Source organism: Aplidium turbinatum, chromosome 16, assembly GCF_918807975.1.
Source record: "Aplidium turbinatum chromosome 16, kaAplTurb1.1, whole genome shotgun sequence".
In the NCBI taxonomy this organism is placed as follows: Eukaryota; Metazoa; Chordata; class Ascidiacea; order Aplousobranchia; family Polyclinidae; genus Aplidium; species Aplidium turbinatum.
This window is the reverse complement of record NC_137487.1, coordinates 9,226,484-9,251,219: the sequence shown is the minus strand read 5'-3', so window position 1 is coordinate 9,251,219 and position 24,736 is coordinate 9,226,484. Positions and strand designations below refer to the sequence as shown.

The window sequence follows — 24,736 nt, the reverse complement described above, 5'->3', positions numbered from 1 at the left end:
TGTTTGTTTTTCATATCTTTATCCTGCATTGCGGGAAAGCGGACTTGAGCGCTATGCATCTATGTATTTCATCCACTAGGTGCCGCTAAACGGAGGGCCGTCCGTCATCTGCTATGTTTGGCATATATTGTTTATCTCTGCGATGGTTAGAAATAAAACCAAACTGAACTGTCCATGAAATGCGTTGCTCAAGAGCACACTCTGAGAGTCGAACCTGCTCTGCTTGAGCATAAAGTTTCTTCGTTTATAAAATCAGGGGCTCAACCAAACGAGCTTCTACATTTCTCAAGAACTCTGCTTCGTTTGGCATATATTGTTTTTTGTTGTGATGACCAGAAATAATAACAAATTGTGCTATCGGGGCTGATATAGAACTAAAAATGTTTTTTGCAAATGTATGTCATACCAACAAGAGACACCAATCTGGTACCAATTGTAGATACCAGTTCTGTCCTTCTGACAAAACAATTCCAAAACTTTGGACTGCTGTGTTAACGCCAACCATTTATTGGCTGTCAACGCTGAGCACTATTTGATACTAATATAGTTGAAATAACGTAATTTTTCAATTTTGAAAAGAGAACATCAAAGTTTCCATGTGAAGAATAAATTGTTGAATCAACTTGTTCATTGTTGCCAGATAAAAGCGTTCTTTCCCAATTTTAGGAAATCTGAAACTTTGAAGATAAAAATTATTGAACATTTTATATAACAATTTTATAAAAAAAATGAACAAACTCAAATTTTTTAAAATATGCCAAATCAGCTATTTAAGTAAATTAAAGTTTTAACTTGATTTGAAATTACTTTGGAAATTGGCAACTCTGGTTTATCAGTCTTTTTGCTTTCAATGACTTTCTGTGTGTGGAAATTTCAATTCAATTTATTTTTCTTTGATGGAATGTAGAACAAGGGATATTGTGGAAATAAAGTACAGTAACAAAAGGTATCGTTAGCTTTTCATGGAAGAAATAACTTCTCAAATTTTCATATCACCAAAACTGAATGTGCATGATTCCCAGGATTGAATTCACTTGTAGGACCGAGTGGCGAATCAATAAGTACCGGTACCGTAGTGTACCGTAGTAAGGTAGGTATTTATGCAATAGTGAACCACGGCTTTTAAAGATTCATTGTCATTATTTGTGTGGTTTACATATTATTAATAGTAAACAAAACTTCTGTTGCAACATTAGGAACATAACTCATAAGTAACTGCACCAATTTGTACCTGTGGTATTATATTTGGCAGGTTTATTGTTACACTGTCACTGTTTTATCAGTCTATCTGGATCAATGATCTCCAAGTGGGGTGCAACCTAGTTCGTACCCTGAACACTTTGTACCCTCAGTTCGTACCCTGAAAAGATCGAGAGAAAAAATTAAAAAAAGCCGATGTCGCTGATCGCAGTTTAATAGCACAAAGCCGAAGTCGCTGATCGGAGTTTACGCATAAAAACTCGAGGGTTAGGATTAGCGGAAACTGCGGAAAAATATGTGCGGAAACTGCGATCAGCGAGGGTTAGGATTAGAGAGCATAAATTACTCGATGGTTAGAGTTAGGGTAAGCGAAAACTGCGGAAAAATATGTGCAGAAACTGCGATCAGCGAGGGTTAGAGCATAGATTACTCTATGGTTAGAGTTAAAGTAAAGGTTAGCGGAAACTGCGGAAAAAAGTTTGCAGAAACTGCAATCAGCGAGGGTTAGGGTTAGAGCATAGATTACCGGTACTCTATGGTTAGGGTAAGGGTTAGCGGAAACTGCGGATAGCGGGAACTACGGAAAATGTTTGCGGAAACTGCAATCAGCGAGGGTTAGGGTTAGAGCATAGAGTACTCTATGGTTAGAGTTAGCGGAAGCTGCGATGACTGAGGGTTAGGGTTACGGTTAGTGGAAACTGCGATCAGCAACTTCGGCTTTGTGCTATCTTTCTCTCAATCTTTTCAGGGGGAAAATTTAAAAATGTTTGCGGAAACTGCGATCAGCGACTTCCGCTTTTTTAATTTTTTCTCTCGATCTTTTCAGGGTACGAACTGAGGGTACGAAGTGTTCAGGGTACGAACTAGGTTGCATCCCTCCAAGTGTGGTATGGTAAAGCTGTGGATAAGCCTGTGGCCCTGCACATGTGCTTGAATAAGTCAAACAATTTAGGGGCGTGTTTGCATGGAACCTAATTATCTGATTAGGTTCCATGGGTGGTACAGTAGCTGACATAGATGACCTTACAGGTCTTTCGTTGCCATCCTGTTGTGCTGATAGACACTCAATTTGTATGTACTTTTTGTTTCTTTATCACCAGCAAAACAATAAACTGAACTGATTAAAGTGTGGTTAGAATTGCCAGTTTTAAGAACTTTACCGGTATATTCCTTGTCTTTACAAACAGGACAACAAATGTCTAACTTTCAAAGAAGGCATTGGGCATGCTGTGATTAGAAGGCAGCTTTTATTAGGATGTTTCTCGGCAGCCGATTTGTAGCAAGAATTGACAGCGATAGACACCGTGTTTCGCCCATGAGGCTGGGCTCGTCAGTATCGTACCACTAGTGTTAAACTGTTTTATTTGCATCAACAGCGCACGGGTACAAATAATTGACACGGCGAGAGAGCACAAACAAACATAGCCAGGTCGAAGACTTTAGAAAACCGGCCTGCCACACCCCGCGGCGGCGGGGAGCGGCGTGATTTAGGGGTGACGATGCACCCGGAGGGGTAAGTCCACCAGCTTAGGTCGCGGGGGCCAGGCTGGGGAGTCGAGGTACCTGTGGAGGGAGAGTGTGGATCGAAAACGTTACATGACCCGTCCGCAAATTTAGAATGGCGGAGCGGGCCAGGGAGACAGGCTCTTTCTGCATTGCCCAGAAAGATGGCCTGCGACGGGCCGGGCGACCCGTCGCGTGTGGACGCTGGAACCGGCAGTAATTGACCGCCGGGCGGCGCCCACATCTCCCTCACGCGACCTCGGCGCAGGTACTTGACTCTTATACCCGGTCTGCCAGTAGGCAGAGCGGATAAAATTGGGGTCTACCACGAGGAAGAGAGTCAACTATTTAAGGATAATTTGGTTCTCGTGGCAAACAAAATTCAAATAAAAATGTGGAGCAGAGGCTCAATTAATCAATAGAAACAAAAAATATAGGTGGGATTGTAATACATACTCACTGGAGAAGAGTAAGCTTTGATTCGGCGAGCACGGATGTGCACTGGCCAGACGTTGACGCAGGTTCGCCCAGCTGGGTCGGGGAGGCTAGCGATTGAAACTAGAGGCACTGATAGGCTACATTACCAGGAAAAAGTAGAAAATTGGGGTGGAAATTTTGAGGCTGCATCGAGTTAATCAGGGGATCGTGTTGATCAATGCGTTGAAAGCAGAGCGAGGTTGATCCGAGCGGGCAAGAACAGCGTTACAAGGCGAAGGCAGCGTAAGATAATTCGAAACAATTGATTGATTAATACATAGAGATATAGTGATGATTGGAGTTACTTAATTGCTGTTAAACCATGTACATTAGACATTTTATTCCTTTCCTTTGTTCATTTTTGAATGCTTGGGTTTGATGAGACTGGAGCGTTATAAAAAAAGATGACACTGGTTTATAGACATAAGTTGATGATATAAGGTGATGATGATGAACTGTTTTATTTTGGTCAACGACGCACGAGTACAAAATAATTGACACGGCGAGAAGAACACAATAAACATAGCCAGGTCAGAGACTTTAAAGAACCGGCCTGCCACGCCCCGTGGAGGCGGGGAGCGGCGTGATTATGGGGTGGCGATGCACCCGGAAGGGAAATCCACCAGCTTAGGTCGCGGGGGCCAGGCTGGGGAGTCTAGGTACCTGTGGAAGGAAAGTGTGGATCGAGATTTTTGTGCGACTCGTCCGCAAAAGTTAGAATGGCGGAACGGGCCAGGGAGACGGGATTTGCTTTCTGCAAACGCAAAAAGGTCAGCTCACGACGTGCCGGGCGACAGAAGTTTTATAAAGCCAGGCAGCGCCCACGTCTCCATCACGTGACCGTAACACAGGTACGTTTGACTCCTATACCCGGTCTGCCCGTCGGCAGAGCGGATAAACTTTGGGGTCTCCCACGAGGAAGAGAAGCTTAGCTACAAGGACGATTTGAATACTCGTGGGAGACGAAAATTATTTAAAATCTGGAGCAAAGGCTCAATTAATTGGTGTAAAAAAAAAGATGGTAAGTGGGAATATATTGTATGCTTTACCTACCGAAAAAGTGTTGACGTTGAACCAACGAGCACGGATGTGCACTGGCCAGACGTTGAGGCAGGTTCGCCCAGATGGGTCGGGGGGACTAGCGATCGAAGCGTAGATATGACTAGGCTACGTTACCAGGAAAAATATATAATAGTGGGATGAAACTTTGGAGGTTGCATCGAGTTGATCGGGAAATCATGATTATCGATGAGTTAAAAGCAACGCGAGGTTGATCCGAGCGGGAAAGAGCAGCATATCGGGAGAAGGTAGTGTGTGATAATCTAAAATATTGAAATATGAAAATACAGATCCAGTGTTGTTAATGATATTACGTCATTGATGATGATATGAGTCCATTCACGATATGCAATATATACTTAATTCATATATTGCTATTTTATTTTATTGATGATGATTGTATTCTTCATTGAGCTGCAGCATGCTGATGAAACGACAATTGTTTACAGGTAAATTGATAATGAAACAATGGATTTAACATACTATGACGTCACACAATTACTGGCGGGTTTTGAGGTTTGCTGTCTTGCGCGCTCGGATGCTTACTGCAGAGCTTCTGCTGTTGGGGAATTGAGCTTCTGATCGCTGGAATCGTCTTTTCTATGACGTAGCCCCTCCACGAGTGAGCCCGGCGTTCCAAGCTTTCCAGACACGGAGGGAACCTTCGATTGAGAGGGAGGCCACTTTTCTAGCCACCTCTGCTACCCCACGAGCAGGAACACCCAAGGCCGCCAAAGCCCGAGAGCTCAACGGAGCATAGCTCCCGAGGGAGCCTACGACGAACGGAAGTGACAGGACGTCCCTGCAAGGGCGCTTCCTGTCTTCCAATATGTTTACACATAACTCGCCGTACTTGTCGTGTTTCCTGTCGGCGGCTTTTCGAAGGGAATCCGCGCCGTAATCGAACGGGCAAGTGACGTCACATACAACCGTGACACCGTCAGGGCGTTGCAGGACAATGTCAGGGCGCAGATCAGCACCGCCCGCTTCCACGTGTTGTGGAACCGTACTATCTATGGTAAGCAAGGGTTGCCATTCGGCAGGTACATGCTTCACGATCTCCCACAATACCGAATTGTATCGTTCCGTGACAACAGGCATCACGGTAGGGCAGTGATTCAATATATGAGAGAGAGTCTCTTCCGCTTTCCCACACGCGCGACATATGGCAGGTTTATATGGGTGGCCATGGCTTGGTTTTGATTTCAAGGGAAGTAGGTTTAGGCGGGCTTTATAAGCAAATGCACGGTTCGCGTGATCCAGGAGCTCCGGTCGCCGAGTCCAAGAATTCGAAAATCCGGACAGACAGTGGGCACTGACCGTCTTGCCTTGGTCAGGTTTGGATTCCCACTGTCTCCTCCACCACAAGTCATTGTGTTGGTGGAGGGTCGGAACCACTTTTTTTCTTAGGGGAGGGGTGATTTTGGAGCTCCCCGCGGTCAACTCGAGACCGCCATCCGGGCGTGCGGACCAACGTACATTTAGACGACGGGTAGCCGCCGGGACGCGGCCCCACAAGCTTTCGCCTGTTGGGCACGGTCGAGAACGGGCACCTTCAGGTGGGGGGTCCTTATTCAAGTAACTGGCTAGCTGGCACGGGGTAGGATCTGGAGTGCCGAACCTCAGACTGGCACAACGCCTAAGCTGCCCGAAAGCGATGGCAGAGACACGGTCGTCAGGAGACGTCAGCATCTTGAAGGCCTAGGCTATCAAAAGCGTGTCGCTTTCGCGACACAGATTCAACACACCAAAGCCCCCCAATGCAGGCTTACAGTAAAAGAAAGCGCTGCACGCCCACCTGGGAAGACGCCACGCCACCTTCAAACACTGCAATACCAGTCGATCGAGCTTCAGAAGCTCATACTGTCTGAAGCGCCGCACTCGCAGATGGTATGACGCGGACGGAAGAATGATAGAATTAAGTGCCAGAAGTTTCTGGCTTGGAGTAAGGAAAGATTTCATTAAAGAGGAAATGTGTTTCTCCAGGGTGGAGATGAAAGGTTGGGTAAGGGACGCATCCGAGGCGTAACCGGTTCGAGCGCCAAGATATTTGTACGTTTCGCCTTTGGGGATGACTCGGATTTCCTCCCCGGCTAGGGAGAAAGGTTCCGGGTCGACCCGCAGACGAGACGCCGACGCCTTCCTATAGGATAAGGTGCCACACTTGCGTGGGTTGAACCGTAGCCCGGACCAGGAAGAGAAGGGATCAGTAGTAGATAAGAGGGAGATCATCTGCTCGCGATCGGAAGAAACGAGACAGATGTCGTCCGCATATGCCATACAACGTACTTTGACGTCTTCTTTAGCAGGAAGGTTGTAGCCGCAATCCGTTTTGTCACGGACACCCCTGAGGAGCACCTCGATGACCAAATTGAATAGCAGCCCAGACAACGGGCAGCCCTGACGGACTCCCCGCCCCACAGGGATACGGTCGGTTTCACCATTGCCACAGCGGACGGTGCAGGTGTTAGCGACGTATATGTCGGAGATGCACTCAATAAGGTCTGTGGGGGCGTCGAAATGACGCAGGACCTCGGCTATGCATTCGTGCCGGACACTGCCAAAGGCGTTTCGAATGTCCAGAAACGCAACCGACACAGGCCTTTTGCGTGACTGTGCATCCGAGAGGATGGTGTCGAGCATGAACACATGCTCGTAAACGCCCTCCGTGGGCATGAATCCCTTTTGCTCTCGGCTGATAACATTCCCCTCCACCGCCCATCGCTGCAGGCGTCGGGCCAATACGGCGGCGTAAATCTTATATATGTTTCGGCAGATGGAGATGGGCCGCCAGTTGCTGACGTCGTGCAGATCACCCTCAGGGTCTTTGCATATGAGTGTGATCCTGCTGGTTCTCCACTGGTCCGGTACACGACGGTTGATCCGGCAGGTCTCGAAAAGGCTGGCCAAGAGTCCCCCTCTTGGGTCCAGGGTCTTCCAGAAACCGTAGGACAATCCGTCAGAACCAGGGGCGGAACCGACATCAAGCGACTGGAGGACCGCCTCCACCTCCCGGGCCGTAATGGGACCTTCACCGTCATCGATGAGGGAGAGGTTTACATTGCCATACTCGTAACGGTGGGCGTTCATCCACTCAGGCATCCGCGAGCAACTCCCAGCTTTAGGAGCGGCCATGTCACGTCGAAATCTCTCCTCATTTTCTTGAGGGGGAATTTCGCAGTGAAGGTCGCAGTTTTTTCCTTCAACGATCCGACGGACCGTTCCCTTCGCATCCCGCGAGAAGGCGGCTCGCAACTCCACTCCCCTACGATATCGGGCTCCGTTCCCGCGCGAACCCCCGCCGTCCGACCGAGGAGAACCCCCGTTCGAACGACGGCGAGCCGCGCGAGCCCGGGCGCCACGATTGAAGCGTGGTTTGCGAGGACGTGTCCTCTTGGGCGGCGAAGTGCCAGCGGTCCACTCTTCCAATTCAATGCAGAACTGGTCAAAATTTATGCCACCCGCTAAAGTAAGGTTCACTAAACTGCAAAGAGCCCGCCTGGAGCTCTTCGTCTTACTTTCCCTGACCGGTTCAACAGGGTCTTGGATGGATCGTTGAGTGTTGGGTGTGATGGACATCCCTGGGGTAGTCTGTGGGAGTCCGGGGTCATGCATGGCTTGGTTGCATGCCATGGTGTCGCTTCGGGGTCGAGTCAAGGTTTGGGAAGAGATAGTGGAATGGAATTCATTGTGGGTGGTTTGGGTAGGTGGGGTAAAGGGTCGGGCTTCGGCAGACAGCGTCAAGGTACAGGATTGTATAGGGCAGATGGAAACAGGATTAAAAGATAAGGAGGATTGAGATGGGTAGTGTTGGAGAGACTTGGAAGAAGAGGTCTGCATGGGCGGCTTGGGAGAGCTGATTGAGTCCCCAGCTTCAGCTCCGGTGGTAGCCGTCCGAGGCAGAGAAGATGGGCGCGAAGCCGGCTTGGATAAACCGAGCGAGTCCACTGCCACGGCTCCGGTGGAGGTCGGCTTGCGTAGAGGTGCATATAGAAAAGGATTCGCACTGACAGTAGGGCCGTAACCGTTCGTGGTTGGGCTATCAGGCGAGGAAGTGGAGGAAGAGGAAAGAGATTTGCTGTTCGACGAGTCGGAAGAGTCCCCACTTTCCGACCCAGGTCCGGCCGAAGACAGGCGAGGAAGAAACAGCACATCTAGATCAGGCAAGCTGTCAGCATCAGCTGGGCTGAGCGAAGTCTTGCCTGAATGGGATAGAACAGTACGGAAAAGTTCTGGTATAAAGTCAGGTGGGGGGGGCAAAGTGGAAGTGCTTTCCAGGTCTTGGCGCCAGAAGACTTGAGAGCGGATGACAGAGGAAGAGGAAGGAAGGGATGACCCCTCGACCGATGCGCCTGCAGTCGAGGGCCGGCGCCTTTCTCTTATCTTTGTGGAAAGAAAAGAGCCAACAAAACCAGCAGGCGCCACTCATGCCAGGGCAGAGGACATTGGGAAGAAAGGGGCGTTCTTCCTGGCTATCAGCACAAGGCTGAGCACTCACTACTACAGCGAGCAGCTGCGATTCGCTAACCATAACGTTGTAGCTTCCACGTTAGCCATTCAGACCATCCAATCAATAATATGTTTCTCGGTTGCCGATTTGTGGGAGCAAGTCTTTTAGGCGCTGACAGTTAGGCGCTGGTCTAATAGGCGCGCACACTGTGGCGTCTGGATATTTAGGTGCGGAGCACTGTGGCGCCCGTTCATTTAGGTGCTATTCCTAGTAAAGTCTGTAGATTGTATCAGCTTGGCAGCTTGCCACAAAATTATATCATGGCTTCAGTGAGTGAAGCTGCTAAAACCGGCAATGTTTTTCACACAAAATGTTACATTGAACAGAAAAATATATTGTTGTTTTATTGATTTATTATTGTTTTATTTGTTGTTAGTCAAGGTTTGCTTTGGTGAAAGCTTTATCAATAAATTATTGAAGCTTCCAACATTATTGAGTTCATTTTTAGTTAACTCTTTCGCGACCATGGACGTATACACACGTCTTGGGATTTTTGCCATGATGACCAAGGAAGTATCCCTACGTCCAAGGTTAAAAGGTAGCCTATTTCAAGCAAAAAAATAATGTAAATGATGGCAGATCCATAGTCTTTGCCTGTCCTTTTTTGGCTAAGTAAAAAAAAAATATTTTGGCGGTGCAGTTATCAGATGAGGACTTCTTAAAGATGGGGACACAGTGGATTTTTTTTCTTCACTCATTGGAATTGGCAGTCAAAACTGGCTAGGCAACCCCTTACTTTGGAATGTCTCGATCAAAAAGACTGTAGGCTAAATTACGTAAACTTTTTGCTTAAAATTTTTCAAATTTCTCCATAATCATTCTGCTGTACCTCCTAACCTAAAGCATTGCGCGCAGAAACAAAGTAAATTTTTTCTCATGTGCAGAATTGTTTTGGCATTCGATTAAACTACATATATTTTCATATTATTGTATCGTGCTTGGGTAGTAAAAATTATAATGAAGTACACTTTTCTGCCGATTTTTAATTTTTTTAGAAATTAGAAAAAATACCTTTTGGAAAGTTGCTAGTTGTACATAGAATGTTTTAAATTTTATTGCAAAGCTTTGCATCTTTGGATAGCTGAAGATGTATGCTTTCATTTGATGTCAAGATTGTGCGTCTACGTCGATCACATGACATGTTTTTACCGCGTAAATACAACAGATTTGTGTGAAAAATGTCTGGTAATTTAGATTAAATATAAATTACTTCTGTTCGGGATGGATTGGCCATGTGACGAGAACGCGTAAGACGCTCTACTACTGTTCACATGAATACATTTCTACAGGGCATATAGGCTACACCTTGGCTACAAGTTGCAAGCATAATGGTGAGACTTCGCTCGTTATTAAACCTAGTCCGGGTTTTGACGGAAAACTAAGTTACTCTTCACTCAAGCCTACCGCCCGCTTGAGTACAGCCTACGGTACATTTTTTACTGATGTTTAGTTATTATTTGACCTAACTAAAAGTGAACTCAATCTCATACATTTTCGGAAACTTGAATAATTTATTGATAAAGCTTTCGCCGGCGCAAACCTGGACTAACAACAAATAAATGCTGAACACGCGCATTATAAAAACATCATATTTTTCTGTTCAATATAACATTTTATGTGAAATCATTGCCGGTTTAAGCAGCTTCACTCACGGAAGCCATAACATATTTTTCTGTTCAATATAACATTTTGTGTGAAAAGCATTTCCGGTTCAAGCAGCTTCACCCATATATTCTTCTGTGTAATATAACATTTTGTGTGAAAAAGCATTGCCAGTTTAAGCAACTTCACGCACTGAAGCCATGACCAACAACGCACACGCATTAACAAAACAATATATTTTCCTGTTCAATATAATATTTTGTGTGAAAAGCATTGCCCTACGCCCCTACCTGCCAAGCTGATACAATCTACAGACTTTACTAGGAATAGCACCTAAATGAACGGGCGCCACAGTGCTCTGCACCTAAATATCCAGACGCCACAGTGTGCGCGCCTATTAGACCAGCGCCTAACTGTCAGCGCCTAAAAGACGTGGACCCCGATTTGTAACAAGAATTGACAGCGATAGACACCGTGTTTCACCCATGAGGCTGGGCTCGTCAGTATCGCACTAACTTTTAATAGATTAAATGCTAGTGAAAAGACGTTATTTGGCAGGGTTGATCGGTTTAAACCGGGCAGTTTTGACCACCTATTACTGGTCAAAACCCCTTTAGTGTATGAATCAAGTTGCTTTTCAATTGAATTAAAAATATTACCCTCCATGTTTAGTAATGATGTTCAACTATATTTTGTTTTGATCAACAATAACCTAAATGCTGGATTTTGAACAAAAAAATATTCAATTTCTCCGTTTATTTTTGTTATTTTAATCAGTTGGTTATTTTAATTATTGAGAAAATTCAAATTCTAAAAATAAGTTTCTGATGAACCACAATATGCTTGGTAAAACGATGAAGAATTTGCACAGCCAACTGAAGTACAAGAATTTATTCCAACAATATTTTATTTTTCTAAATAGCCCAGGTAGCCGACCATTCACTACCGGTACATAAAAATATTTTTCTGGGTTTTGACCGGTTTAAACCTAGTTTTCACCAGTTAAAACCAGGTTTAAACCGCTTAGTGGTCAAAACCAGTTTTGACCACTTTAGAGATCAACCCTGTTATTTGGTTTGTTATTAAGACTTTTGCTAATTATTTTTTTTTGATTTTTGCGCAGTTGGTTGTATCCTCAGTTGAAGCATACTGTTACAAAGCAATTATAACTTTAAACAAGTTTAAAAATAATAATTTGTGTTAAAAAATTAATATGAATGATGATGATGGTTGGGTGGAAGATTTGGATCAACTGAATGCAGCTCCACAGCAACAGTACAACTCGTACAATTCATATTACAACCAATCACATGAATTTGATCGTAGTGATCGAAGTTACCAAAGAGGAAGAGGCCGAGGAGGTAATCAATCTAATCAGGAGTGTTAACATTTTTTACCTTACCATAGTTATTTTCAAAATGTTTTTTTTTGCGTAGCTTACATGTACTGGTATGTTTTAAGCTATATATGTGCTCTGAGACGGATACACTTATTAAGTCCCCTGAAAAGATGAAGAGAAAAAATTCATTAGCGCCGAAGTTGCTGATAGAAGTTTCTGTAAACAACTTTCACTTTTTCCTTGCAAGGATTAAGATAGAAATTCAGCAGCGTTGAAGTCTCTGATCGGAGTTTGGCAATTCTAAGATTGTAGCCTACGGTTTATTTCTAATGATCATGAGCTGCCACTGAAATGCTGTATTCACCACCAAGTAACATTTCTTGGCAAACTTTCAAAGTCACAGAGAAAGTCATGCTTGTTTTTTTGGTGGGTCATGAATACTTATCAATTGATTTTCAACTGTTTCTGACAATTAAAAGATTCCCAATACTTTTCAACAACATTGAACAATTTTTGCGAAAATTTGATTAGCAACTCGCGATTGTTGTTGCCTAAAAAATACGCAACTGATGTTACCCAAAAAATATGCGCATATGTTGTTAGCTGTAAAATAGTCTGCCTCAATAACTCAAGTGCTCAAATTTTATACACAAAGAAACTGCATGACTGCTAGTTCGACTCTTGCAGTGTGCACTTGAACAATGCATTTCAGGGACAGCTCTCTAATCTATGTATTTCAGTGGTTCTTAAATTTTGAAGCGTACCCCCTTTAGGGGCCGTAATGATTCCCTAAAGGTGGTACAAAGGCGGTAGGCTGTTGCAATAGCATGCTACTGTATTGTACAAGTCGTAACCAGAAATGTTGGTCACATTTATGTAGTTTGACATTGATTTATTAATTTACAAGAAAGGGGGGCATAAAATTTTACAAGTGACGTCAAGGGAGGTGCAGCCAAAAAAAGTTAGGAACCCCTTATCTATTCAGCATAATTAATGCCACTTAAAATAGGAAAATTTTGCAAAAACTTTGATCAGCGACTTGGCGCTGCTGTATTTTTAGTTCAATCTTTTCAAGCAAACATTGAAAAAAATGCCTAAATTCTGGTCTATGAAATCGACCTGCTCAAGGAAAAATGCCAGAATGTTTGCTCAATCTCTTCAGGGAAAATTGAAACCGTTTGCAGAAACTCTGATTGATGACTTCGGCGTCGGACCTGCTGTATTTTTTCTCTAGATCTTTTCAGGGCACCAACTCGGAGGTCAAGTGTGCAGGGAATGAGGTAGGTTGCAAGCTGTAGCGAGTCACGTACCCTATCTTAGTCACATACCTAGGGTTGTAAAGGGGTGGAAAGTTTCCGGGAATTTTGGAAACTTTCCGGGAATTTTGAAGGACCCGGGAATATTGGGGAATTTTCATTTGGCATTTATTATGTTTAAAAAATTTGTTAAATATTTCATCAATTAGAAAAAAATATCAAAAACCTATCTTAAGCATTTCTTATTTTCTTTAATTATTATAAATACTAATTTGGTGTTAATTAAGAATGAGGCTTACGCATACTTTTTCAATATCTAAAAAAATACTGATCAAGTGATCATATTTGGGAACACTCACACCAAGGTCCGCAATAGGCTCGCAAATGAAAGGATGGACAAACTAGTATCAGTCAGGACAAACTTGGCATTGTTTGAGCCCTGTGAAGACAAGTCAACTCAAATTGAAGTTGACTCTGAAGTCGATGACGCTGCCAGAACAGTCATTAGTACGGTACGTACATCATCTGAAGTAGCCGAGCAGGAGGAGATGCTAACCGGTAGGGTTGCCAGATTGGGCGCTTTTACGCCCAATTGGGCTACTTTTGATTTCTCCAGGCGCCAAAAATTCGCGTTGGGCGCGCTTTTTTGGCTGGCGCCCAATTGGGCTACTTTTTTTTAAATGTAATATAACTTTTTATGTAAAAATTGTATCATGTTTAATATTTTTACCTAATTCGTAGTTAGGCCTATTTCATTGAGGAGCAGCGTTTTTGGAGGTCTCGGTCAGGCAGGGTTACCAATTTGGTATAAAGATGCCAATTTTCAAAAATATGCATGTTTAGGCTTTAATATCTGGCAATCCTGGCAACATAAGTGATCCAGGTTTTCATGAAAATGCAGTGGACATCAGTTGAACTGATTTGAACTGATTCAGTTCAGCTTGTTTATATTTCTGACCATCACAACGAAAAACAATATATGTCAAACATAGCAAGGGTCTAGAAAAAGGTATAAGCGACAAAACACGGACGCTATAACGTGCATGATGCCAACACTCAGTTATGGCATGGTCGCAACACCTTAATAAAGTTTTTACAAATGTAGAAAAGTGAGAAAAAAAAGGCTAGTGAATTTTTTTTTAACAATTTATATGAGTAAAAACAAAAGACAAAAAAGATAGTTTCTACGTTGATCGACCTTGGTGGGTTATCAAAACTGTTGATGGTCTTGAGGGGAACACTCTTGATGCGTTAGCTCATCACGAAAACCAATTAAACCATTTTTTGTGTTACTTGGTGTGGTACCGGTAGCTAGGGATGGGCAAAATAGAATAATTGGCTATTCTAGAATATTCTAGAATACTGAAACCGAATATAGAATACAGATATCTATTCTAGAATAATTGACCGTTTTTACCATCAACACATTTTAATGATTTTACAAAAACAATGAACATCACAAAATTGCTTATTGCAGTGTAACAAATTTAGGCTTTTTAAAATTTTCGATACAATACGATATCTTTTCAATATCAATATTTATTTCAATTTTGTTCAATGTTTTAACTATCACAGCCCTAACTCGTAACTGCAAACCCTTACCAAAACGTTGCCGAGGCCAAACGGCAAAAGTTGAAATTGCCTCGGCAATTGCTTTCAACGTTTATTACGAAAAAAATTATACCAAAATATGTAAAACAAAAAGCGAAAAATACACTAGAAACTAGTCCATCACGACTGCACTGTTTGATTTGTTGTGATGTAATAATGCCAAAAGTAGCGATAAAGCGAGCAACGTGATACGCACACTGTTACGGTAATTCACGTTAAATAACTCACGGGGAGGAAAAGCAAGTTAATTTCGCGTTAATTCAACGTTCGAGTCAGCACAAATCGATTTAGTTTTCCCGGCGGGTTATATTGCGTAACATTCCGTAATAACAATGCCCAAAAAGAAATTTACATTTATTTCACATTAATTCAACATCTAGCGACGTTGAATTATCATAAAATAACGTTAATTGCTCAACCAGGTACCAGTAACAAATTAATAGCTCCCTGCGAGCAGATTGCCTCGATTTACGTATGCACTAACATAGTTTCGGCACAATTGGGATACTGCAAGCAACACAAAGTCTATTTGATAAAGAACTAGCTGTCAGAATCATCAGATGCTGTATCGGAGGATGAGGTTGTCGCGTCATCACTGGAATCAGACACATCAAGAGGCTCATCGCTTGGCTGTAAATCTACACTGTCTTCGTCGTTCGCAATGAAGCGTCCACGTTTTTCCGCTTTTGTGCTTTGATACCCATCCACACGCCTCTTTCGCAGAGCTCCATCAGGGTATTGACTAAGGAACAAATCTATGGCAGTGGCATAACGACTGGCAGGAATGTCTAACCTTTACAAGCGCTCGTGTGGCCTCGGCATTTTTATTGCTGACAAGGCTAATTTCAAAGACTGAGAAACTCTTTTCTTAATTAGAACAAAAATATCGAAAAGTATTGAAATATCGAGTATTTTTTCAAATATTGTATCGTTTTGTTTTTTTCGATATCGCCCAACACTAGTGGCAATTTAACCTGCACTTGAAAAACATCTCTCTGAAGAAGCAGATGTGGCAGTTACACAAAAATATTGCGCTTAACAAGAAAGATTTCTTTAATGTGAACACGTACGTTTTTCCTATGCTGGATTGCACTAAATCGATAAACAATTCTACTTTCGCTGCAGCGAATTCGTTGCGACCAAACGGAGCGGTACGGAGTCGATCGTTAAAGCGGTTTTAATTATCCGATTTCATATGCATTTTGAAACCGGTTAGGCTTCACAACCGGTTATTCTATATTCGGTATTCTGTTTTGCCCATCCCTGCCGGTAGCCTACTTGTTTTTAGTTATTTTAACAAACAGTTGAGTGAATGCATGGTTGCCAATCAGTCTGAAAGGTGTGAAGAACTAGAAAAACACTTATAATTTGGAACTGATGATCAAGCGCTCTGAAAATTTTTGTATAATAGCCTATTTCTTTGCTTGGGCTCCAATTTGGGCTCCATTTTAGAACCCCCAAAAAATTAGGCTACTTTTTGCATAAGCTTGGGCTCTTTTTTATATTAACCTCTGGCAACCCTACTAACCGGCAGCAACTAGAACAACGACTTTGTAACTGACTCAGTATTGTTTTTCTTTGTAAAAAACAGATTGGTGATGATTCATTTTTGGAGTTATTAAACTAAACCATGTGTTTGTATGTTCTTAAGTATTTTAGTTATACATAGTACTTTTATTCTAAACAGTATAAGGCCATTATTTTCCTGTTTCAACATCAAATTAAGATTGTTTTGAATGTTTCCGAAAATTCCCGTTAATTCCCAAAATTTCCATGGAAAGTTTCGGCTCTGAAAATTCCCGGGAATTTTGCAACCCTACACATACCCTCCAAAAATTACTTAAATTTTATATGCTTTTGCAATTTCTGGCTCGCTACGCTCACCTCCCAGATCTTCTGCTAGACAGTTTTCCGACCTCAACTTTTGCAGTATATTGTCTATTTTATTTTTCAAATCTTGCTTAAAGTGTGTTTAAACCGCTATAAATAATTGTCATATACATATATTTCGTTTTTCATATCGCTGGTTTGCGAAGTTATTTTTATTTTAAAACCGATCCGTGATAGAAAATAGATTCTTTTCTAAGACACCTATTTTGTTTTCTTCAAAGAGAACACTTTAGACGTCTCAGCATAGGTACAAGCAATTTAAAGTTGTCGTTGTTCTTTCAATAGCCTAACATTGTTCTTTAAATATCATTGTTTCATTGCTGCTGTTGTACAAGTTGTTTGTTTCCCTAAAAAAAGTCTGTTTATCAGTTGGTTGCATCGCTGAGTAATGAAAACCCTTGCAAGGCCATGCATGACTCTTGAAAAGGTGTCAGAGAATGTGGTTGTGTCTCATAAGTATTGACTAGCTTGAATTGACTTCCTTGCCTCTTTTGTATATACGGAAGAAAATGTATATGCTGTCTACATTTGCTGCATAAGTATCACTTTTTCATGTATTGTGTTCAGGAAACCAGAGATTTCAAAGGTCTTACGACAACAGCAGCTATAACAGAAGCCAAAATGGCTACTCAAGAAACCAACGTCAAAATTATGATGATGGTATGTTTTTATTAAGAACTATTTTTATTTTAAGTAGTTCAATAGATTTACTGTGATGCGTTTTGAGTATTTTAACTAGATTTTATGTTTCACAAAAGATTAGATCAGTGCAGGCAAAGCAATGGTAAATGCATAAGGTTTTGTGCATGTCGTTGCAATCCACAGTACACATTTCTATATTAAACAATTTGAGTTTATCAAGAATTAACAAGTTGGAATCTCAGTTCATTCAGTTTAATATGTTGTGGCCCAGATGTTCTTTTCTGTGCTTCTTGCAATTTGAAATACGATTTATGCCATGAAACAGTTGTCCAATTGTTGCTAAAAAGTCATGACAAACCATAACTGCAGGTTATTTTTTGTTTTCAGCTGAGAAAGTCATGGTGCACCACAGCATTATAGGAAGGATTATCGGTAAGTTGGAATTTTATTTAAATAGAAATTCACAAGCAATATCATTGCCTTTAAATTGCATCTAGTAATCATTTGCAGTAAGTTACATTCCAATCACTTCATGTGGATGTCTTTCTACAGGAAGTGGAGGATCCAATATAAAAGATATGCAAAAGCAATCCGGTGCCCGAATTAAAGTAAGTTATGTAGTAGATTGAATTTCGCTTTTTGCAGCATAATCGTTGTTATTTTACAAACGACCTGTTTCAGCCTGATGCTGCGGGTTCGCTGTTGCAGACTGCAGTCATTGCACAATGCACATGACTAGGGATTTTAGGAAACTGTGTTCCTAAAGCTAATAGCAAACTGCCACCACCGCAGCAAACGCGCAGCATCAGGCTAAAACAGGTCGTTTGTGTCAATGTGTCTACACTTGTGAATTAAAGTAGGTTGTTTCCATTGTTGAAATTAGAAGCTCCATAGCTTCTTTCCAAAGCTTGAGACTATATTTTTTCTTACCGTTTGAGTCGTTGCTACGTAGGAACGGCCGTCGCGTTTCGATCCACTGCAGAGCAGTGTTTTTTGAGCGTCGGATTAATCTAAGTACAATATTTTGAATATGCGATGCTTTTCTCGATAGTGGTTTCAAATTGGTACTTTGACCTATTTGCTATTATTTTACTTTCAGATTCTCCAGGACGAAGGGGGTGGCAATGCAGTTCCAATTGCCATTAGTGGCAAACCTGAATGTGTTGAGTCAGCCCGAAAATTAATTCAAGAAATCTTAGATGAAACTGACAAATACTATGGCAAGACCAGGAGCGTAGCCAAAGGCAAGTATACTAGTATAGCCAGATCATATCATGTTATTTAGCTAAATGCTTGGTGAATAATCTTATTCAATTTTTAATAAAATAAAAGTGTTGTCAGTTTTAATGAAAGTTGCCGTTTCAATTTCAATTACAACTTAAGTGAATTTAAATTAAAAAAAAAAAAAAAAACGAAAAAGACAAAAATGAAAAAAAATCTGGCAACCCTAAAGTCGGAGTCGGCCAGTTATAAACCGAGAAATCGGAGTCGTGCATTTTTCGCCCGACTCAACAACCCTGCATTTCGCCAGCACCCGTCCTGATATGATAATTAATCATTGCCTCCCATTGAAGAGTCCTGGGTTTGGCCCATGGTTGACTTAACGGTAAATAATTTTCCTCATCTCAATTTACTTTGCTTCTTCAGACGAATCAACAAACAATGAACAAGACAATGGCCAACCCCAGACAGGCTTCCTTGCAAAGTGAGTAGGATTCTATCTATAGTCTGGTCTTTTTAGTAAACAGAACAGTCTGGATCATGTTTGTGTTGGTTTTACGCTGTAGTTTTTGAAATACAACAAGTTAACTGGATTAAATGACACTATTTAAAAATCAATACAATAACTAACAAAGTAACATACGAATTAAACTCTAACGTTTTCGGCAAAACTCTTTATACCCTTATTAGGAAATAACCTACTACATCAAAACAAAAATTAAATAACTGTGAATAATTAATATTGAATAACTGAGCAATAATTACAATTTTTACCACTTAGCGAGCTGATTACAGACAAACTGTTAGTGTTACTACTTGATATTGTCAACTTGTTAGTACTGTAATACAAGTTGTTCAGTGTTGCTTTTATAATGTGGTTTACTCACTGTTCTTGTTACTACTCAGTATGGTAAATTATGAGGTCCACTCCATGCATGGTTTTGTAAATGTGTCTTCATTTCACAAGTCTATGAATGTGATGTAATTCTTGCTACTTGAGTCTAAATAGTTAAAATGGCGATGTCGCTTTGCAGTGGAAATTTAGACTGGGATGCTATACTGAGCGAAGGGAAAATCTTCTCTGAAAAGAAGTGGGGCGCCCTTCCTGCGATACGGAAGAACTTCTACGTTGAAGATCCCGACGTTGCTGATATGTCCGACCGCGAAGTAGCCCAATGGAGGTGTGTGCTTTTACTTTGTTTTTGCATCATATAAGAAATTTTATCTTTTGGCAAAAAAACATTGTGTTGTTTGAAGATTTCGTTTATGGTTTGCTTTGGAAATGAAGCTGCTTTGCAAACTCCACAACTGAAAAGAGTGAAAATGTTATATGGGCTCAAAATTCACCGATATTATTACTTGCTCTTCAGGGTGGACAACTTTGACCTGACAATCAAAGATCTATCTGGTTTAAACAGGCCTATTCTGAATCCAGTGCTCACTTTCGAGCAAGCCTTTTCGCAATATCCTGAGGTTCTGAGAGAAATTCGAAAGCAAGGTTTTGTAAAGCCTTCCCCTATCCAAGTACGGAAAAAAGTTACTATTATCTGCATGTTCTGCGTTATCTTCTTGTTCCCTGATCCAAAGCAAAAGTAGAGTAGCACGTCTGGTATATCAAAAGATCTTTTACAAGTAGCTATTCATTGTGCTGGTATTCTACGAAATACTTAATTTGCCTTGTGTCAAATCACCGCCAACTTACTTGTGGGTCTGTGCATTCGCTACAAAGGTTTTCGGCGCCCAAAGTGCATGCCCAACAGGTGTGCCTTCTCGAAACCTGCTAACTCAAGTTTTGTTGCAGTCTCAGATTTGGCCGGTCGCCTTGCGGGGTTACGACGCTATTGGCATCGCACAGACGGGCACAGGGAAGACACTGGCTTTCTTACTTCCGATCATGATCCACATCGATCTACAATCCACGTAAGCAGCCGACAATTTCATTCGCTCTCTCTCAACCGCTGTTTGACCCTTTGCGTCTCATGACTTAAAAATTGACGCTACATTGTCAAGTAGCAAAAGCGCCTGACCAGTCGTTTGTGAACATGTTTTAACGTAGCTAGTGTAGAAGACTTTTCCAAGAGACTTTTTCTCAAATTTTAGTTAACTTTCAGGCCACGGGAGGAGAGATCTGGTCCAAGCGCGGTTATAATCACACCGACTCGTGAACTTGCCCTTCAAATCGTCGAAGAAATAAAGAAATACCGGTACAAAGACATGAGATGGTGAGTCACATCTTCAACAAACAAGCCATTTTCTTTGCGTTGATATGACGTCGCTAGACGTTTAACCGACCGAATTTTTTCTGGCAGCGTCTGCATCTACGGAGGTGGCGACAGACGACAGCAGGTCGACCAAGTACGAGCCGGTGTGGAGATAATCGTCGCCACTCCAGGCAGACTCAACGATCTCCTCGCTTGTGAAATCATTGACATGATGAGTGTGACTTTCTTGGTAAGGATTGGCTGAAGCCTGTACACCTTTTTTTTTTATAGTATTTGTGCTTGTTTCAGCTACCGACGCAGAACGTATCTATCCCAGCCATAACGTCGCCAGATATTGAAACGTTGTGAAAACGGCAACTATTTCCTGCTGAGAATATATAGCATTAACGTTTTGGTGTAATTTTGCAGTGTATCAAAAGAAGGCGATTTATTTCAGGTTTTGGATGAAGCCGACAGAATGCTCGACTTGGGATTTGAACCGGAGATCAATAAAATTTTGATTGATATCAGACCGGATCGGCAGACGATCATGACGTCGGCAACATGGCCACCCAACGTGCGCGGCATGGCCAGCAACCACTTGAAGGAACCTTTTCAAGTAAACGTCGGATCTCTGGATTTAGCGGTAAGAAAAGAAAAAAGATAACTTTTTAGTGTAAATTGTTGTGAAAACTGTTTACGTAACCGGCGTTCTGTGATTATCTTTTCAAAATCAACTTGAACATGTGACGTTTAAGACGTAAACAGCAGGCCATATAAACAAAAGCTACCCACTGTACAGACTATCCCATGTTGTGAGAGGCTAATCTCCATTGACAAAGACACCAATCAGTGGCTAACCGACGGGTGCCCCAATGTTTAGCAACAAAGCGAGCGAAGAAGACCTTGGGTTACATTTGTGAATTATGTTTTTATTTACCTGCATGCTAACGGAGGGTCCATCCCAGGCTTTTATGATTTGAACGATTTAACTTTTTCTCAATCTGAACGGTTTGTTTTCTGTTTGCAACTTTTTTCTGTAATGCGCTTTTTGTCTTCATGCAGGCAACCCACACAGTGGAGCAAATCATCGAGATTGTGGAAGAAGTGGAAAAACGAGAGCGGTTGCTTCGTTTCATAGAAGAGATGGGCGATGAAGACAAAGTCTTGGTGTTTGTCGGACGAAAGTCAACGTACGTTCTTCTACGTCTGTCAATAAGTCTTAAAAACTTTGCCGGTTCGATTGGTTCAATATAACAAGTGATGGAAAGAGAAGCATTGGGTTTACACATATTTTTACTACTGGTTGTATGACTCGTTCGCATTAACATTGCCCAATATAACCTGTATTCTTGTGATGGCGCTGGAGCTGTTACTTGTCCAATGTCACATCTTAACTGAATTTAAATGGATAAATCTTTTTATCAACAGAACAGCGTGGGTTAAACAGTCTACTGCAGTAGTCGGTCTAGTTTGGTGTCATGGTCATTGCAACAGTAGAATTGGGTTTGTGTCGATAAATAGTTGTTGTGCGTCTTTTCAAATGCAAGTCTTATCTTATTTTCGGTCAGTCTGCAATCGAGTTTCTATCTTTTAGTTGTGACAACGTATCCGCCGATTTGTTCCACATCGATATCAACTGTCAATCAATACACGGAGGTCGGGAGCAGTACGACAGAGAGCAAGCCTTGGATGAGTTCAAAACAGGTTAGAATGCACTACAACTTGCTACTACTGGCCGCTTGTACATTTGTGTAACTTTTGTCTTAAAATTGTCTTAATGTGCTCGGCTGTTGTAGACATACACTATGATGTGTGTCGCCGTTAATTTGGCTAGACTAGCGCGCCTGGCTTATGTCGTCTCAAGCAGAGGGTTGTACAAAGCGCTAGGGTTGGTATGTTAACAAGATGGAAAATAAAATACAGTCACTGATCATTTTCTACACCTTTCGTACGAGCTTTTTATAGTAGAAAACGCCTTAGAAAGCTCCATTGACGAAGAATTTAGTGTCACCAGAAGTTTGGTTTGAACTGTGTTTACTTGAGTGTGCTAAATCGCCCCAACTTGCAGGTGCCACACGCATATTGATCGCCACTGACGTCGCATCACGTGGTCTTGACGTGCGTGACATCACTCACGTATTCAACTACGATCTTCCACGCAACACTGAGGAATATGTTCACCGGGTAGGAAGGACAGGTATGTGCGAGTCAAAGCTTGTCAAAAACTTGTTTGATATTAGATTTATTTGTGTATTTTCATTGTTATCACTACACCTTTCATTAGATAACCCTACTAACGGGAACAAACTTCATGTTTCACTTATTGGAGATAAGATGAACGAATGATGATGACTGCTACACCTTCTTTAGAGCTAGCCGGTTTTGCTTGTTTGTTCGCTTCTGTCATTGTCTTCTATGCAGGTCGCGCTGGCAGGACTGGAGTATCTATTTCACTTGTCACAAGAGATGATTGGGGAACAGCGAAGGAGTTGATTGCCATATTGGAGGAAGCGCAACAGGTGACTAAATGGGTCTTGTAATTTTGACCGGATGGTTCTAATCTAAAATTTATTTAAAATAAAATTCTGTCCAGGAAATTCCAGCCGAGCTTTATCAAATGGCTGATCGATTTGCTGCAATGAAAGAGCGAAAATCTATGCAGAGGCGTGGTGGTGGGGGAGGAAGAGGCGGCCGAGGAAGATCTCGCGGAGGATACCGTCGCGGTGGCTGGTGAAGTCCTGTCCAACATCCGAATCATCATCTTGCTGCTGGAACAGCAATGTGGCTCAGATAATGTTACTTTTTTCTGCTTTTATACTGTCCAGTGTCCATGTTTTCTTTCCTGCCAGTGATGTAGTCATCGATCAGGGATAGTCTGATTACAAGAGTTGACGTAAGATCGGCACAGACACATTGCAAGTCATGCTACGGTAGTGCAAAGCACGCTTGAGAAAGTTGTTTGCCTTTATAATGTCACATTTTTTTCTTGGTAGGCTAATTTGCAGACAACTTTTTGGGAAAAAGTGATGAAGCACTCGTAAAATTAGCTTGGTTTTTGACATCACTTTTGCCAAAGTCGTCACTATCCCAGTTAAATTTTGAGCGTTTTTATTTACCACTGTGGTTAGTTTAATACAGACTTAAATATGTCACTTCGAACAGCCAAGAGTTCACTCCCTTCAAACAGGGTTGAAATGAAATTCTTTTAGCTCTTCCTTTTTTCACGATTAAGGAGTGTCACATTGATGTTGAACTTTGGTTCAAATACCATACGTCGCCTATTTATTGCTGTTTCTCATCCCACCATATGTCGTTTACTGATATAACGCGATGGGGTGGTTTTCCTCCTAAAGGGCGTCATGCGGTATTTGAACAGACACTTCATTTGTTCAGATCGTTTGCGCGCCAAACGTGATCCCAGCTCTCACAACTGCCTTTTGATATTTGAACTGGTTTTGTTGAGCATACGAAAACAAGGGTGGCTGACGACATCGGTATTTGCATGGACTGAAATAACCTTGCTGGTAGTGACGGCCACCCAGACAGCAAAATCCGTTATTTTTCCATTGAGTCAATGTAAAAATGGCAGATTTTGCTGTCTAGGCACCAATTCCACAGGAAGAGTGTAGCCGAACATCGTACATGACGCTGCGACACGTCGCAGCGTTCACAAGTTTTGTTTGAATCTTTATGTAAAGATCAATCATTGCTATGTGCATTATTTTTCTTGTTAGCTTGGCGTACAATAAACACACTGACATTTTCCCTACACATTCTTTCACAGTTCTGTTGGTCTTGGTGTACCATTAACTTATGTGCTAGCCACGTTCCATACCTCACAGCAATTTAATTTCAGCTTCGAACTAGTTACCTCCTGGTGCTTTTGAGTTTTGTAGCTAGGACTGCACACGTTCTCCTTGCGGTGACGCCGCCGCAGGTCACGTTGTTATATCCTGGCTGTGTGTTCATCGAGCGTTGTCAGGTCCACGTATTTATTCTGGGGTCGGTAGGCTATATAGGACATTGGTAGACGATGTGATACTGCACGCGTTGAAACGAGCTTGCAAGAGTTCTCCAACAGAAAAAAATTTTTGTTATCCATTTCCATTTCTTGTTATCGACGTAACCTTCGAATTTAGACTGCGATGAAGTAGAGATCATTCAGAGCCCGATGGGAAAAGGTAGTCACTTTAACATAGGACAGTTTTCCGTGCGAACCAGC

The 24,736-nt window shown here is 42.1% G+C and overlaps 1 protein-coding gene across 1 annotated transcript; it reads left to right on the top strand.

Moving 5' to 3' along the window:
- The first annotated feature begins 11,480 nt into the window (after positions 1–11,480).
- On the top strand, positions 11,481–24,283 carry LOC145785357 (putative ATP-dependent RNA helicase DDX43). The gene is made up of 17 exons (XM_082597012.1): positions 11,481–11,712; positions 17,015–17,107; positions 17,477–17,521; positions 17,642–17,697; positions 18,189–18,333; positions 18,737–18,794; positions 19,345–19,491; positions 19,681–19,834; positions 20,112–20,230; positions 20,422–20,532; positions 20,620–20,761; positions 20,969–21,157; positions 21,577–21,704; positions 22,109–22,218; positions 22,583–22,711; positions 22,936–23,033; positions 23,108–24,283. Exons 1-17 carry the CDS (start codon positions 11,565–11,567, stop codon positions 23,246–23,248), a joined length of 2,013 nt encoding a protein of 670 aa, XP_082453138.1. The 5' UTR covers positions 11,481–11,564; the 3' UTR covers positions 23,249–24,283.
- The last annotated feature ends 453 nt before the right edge of the window (positions 24,284–24,736 follow it).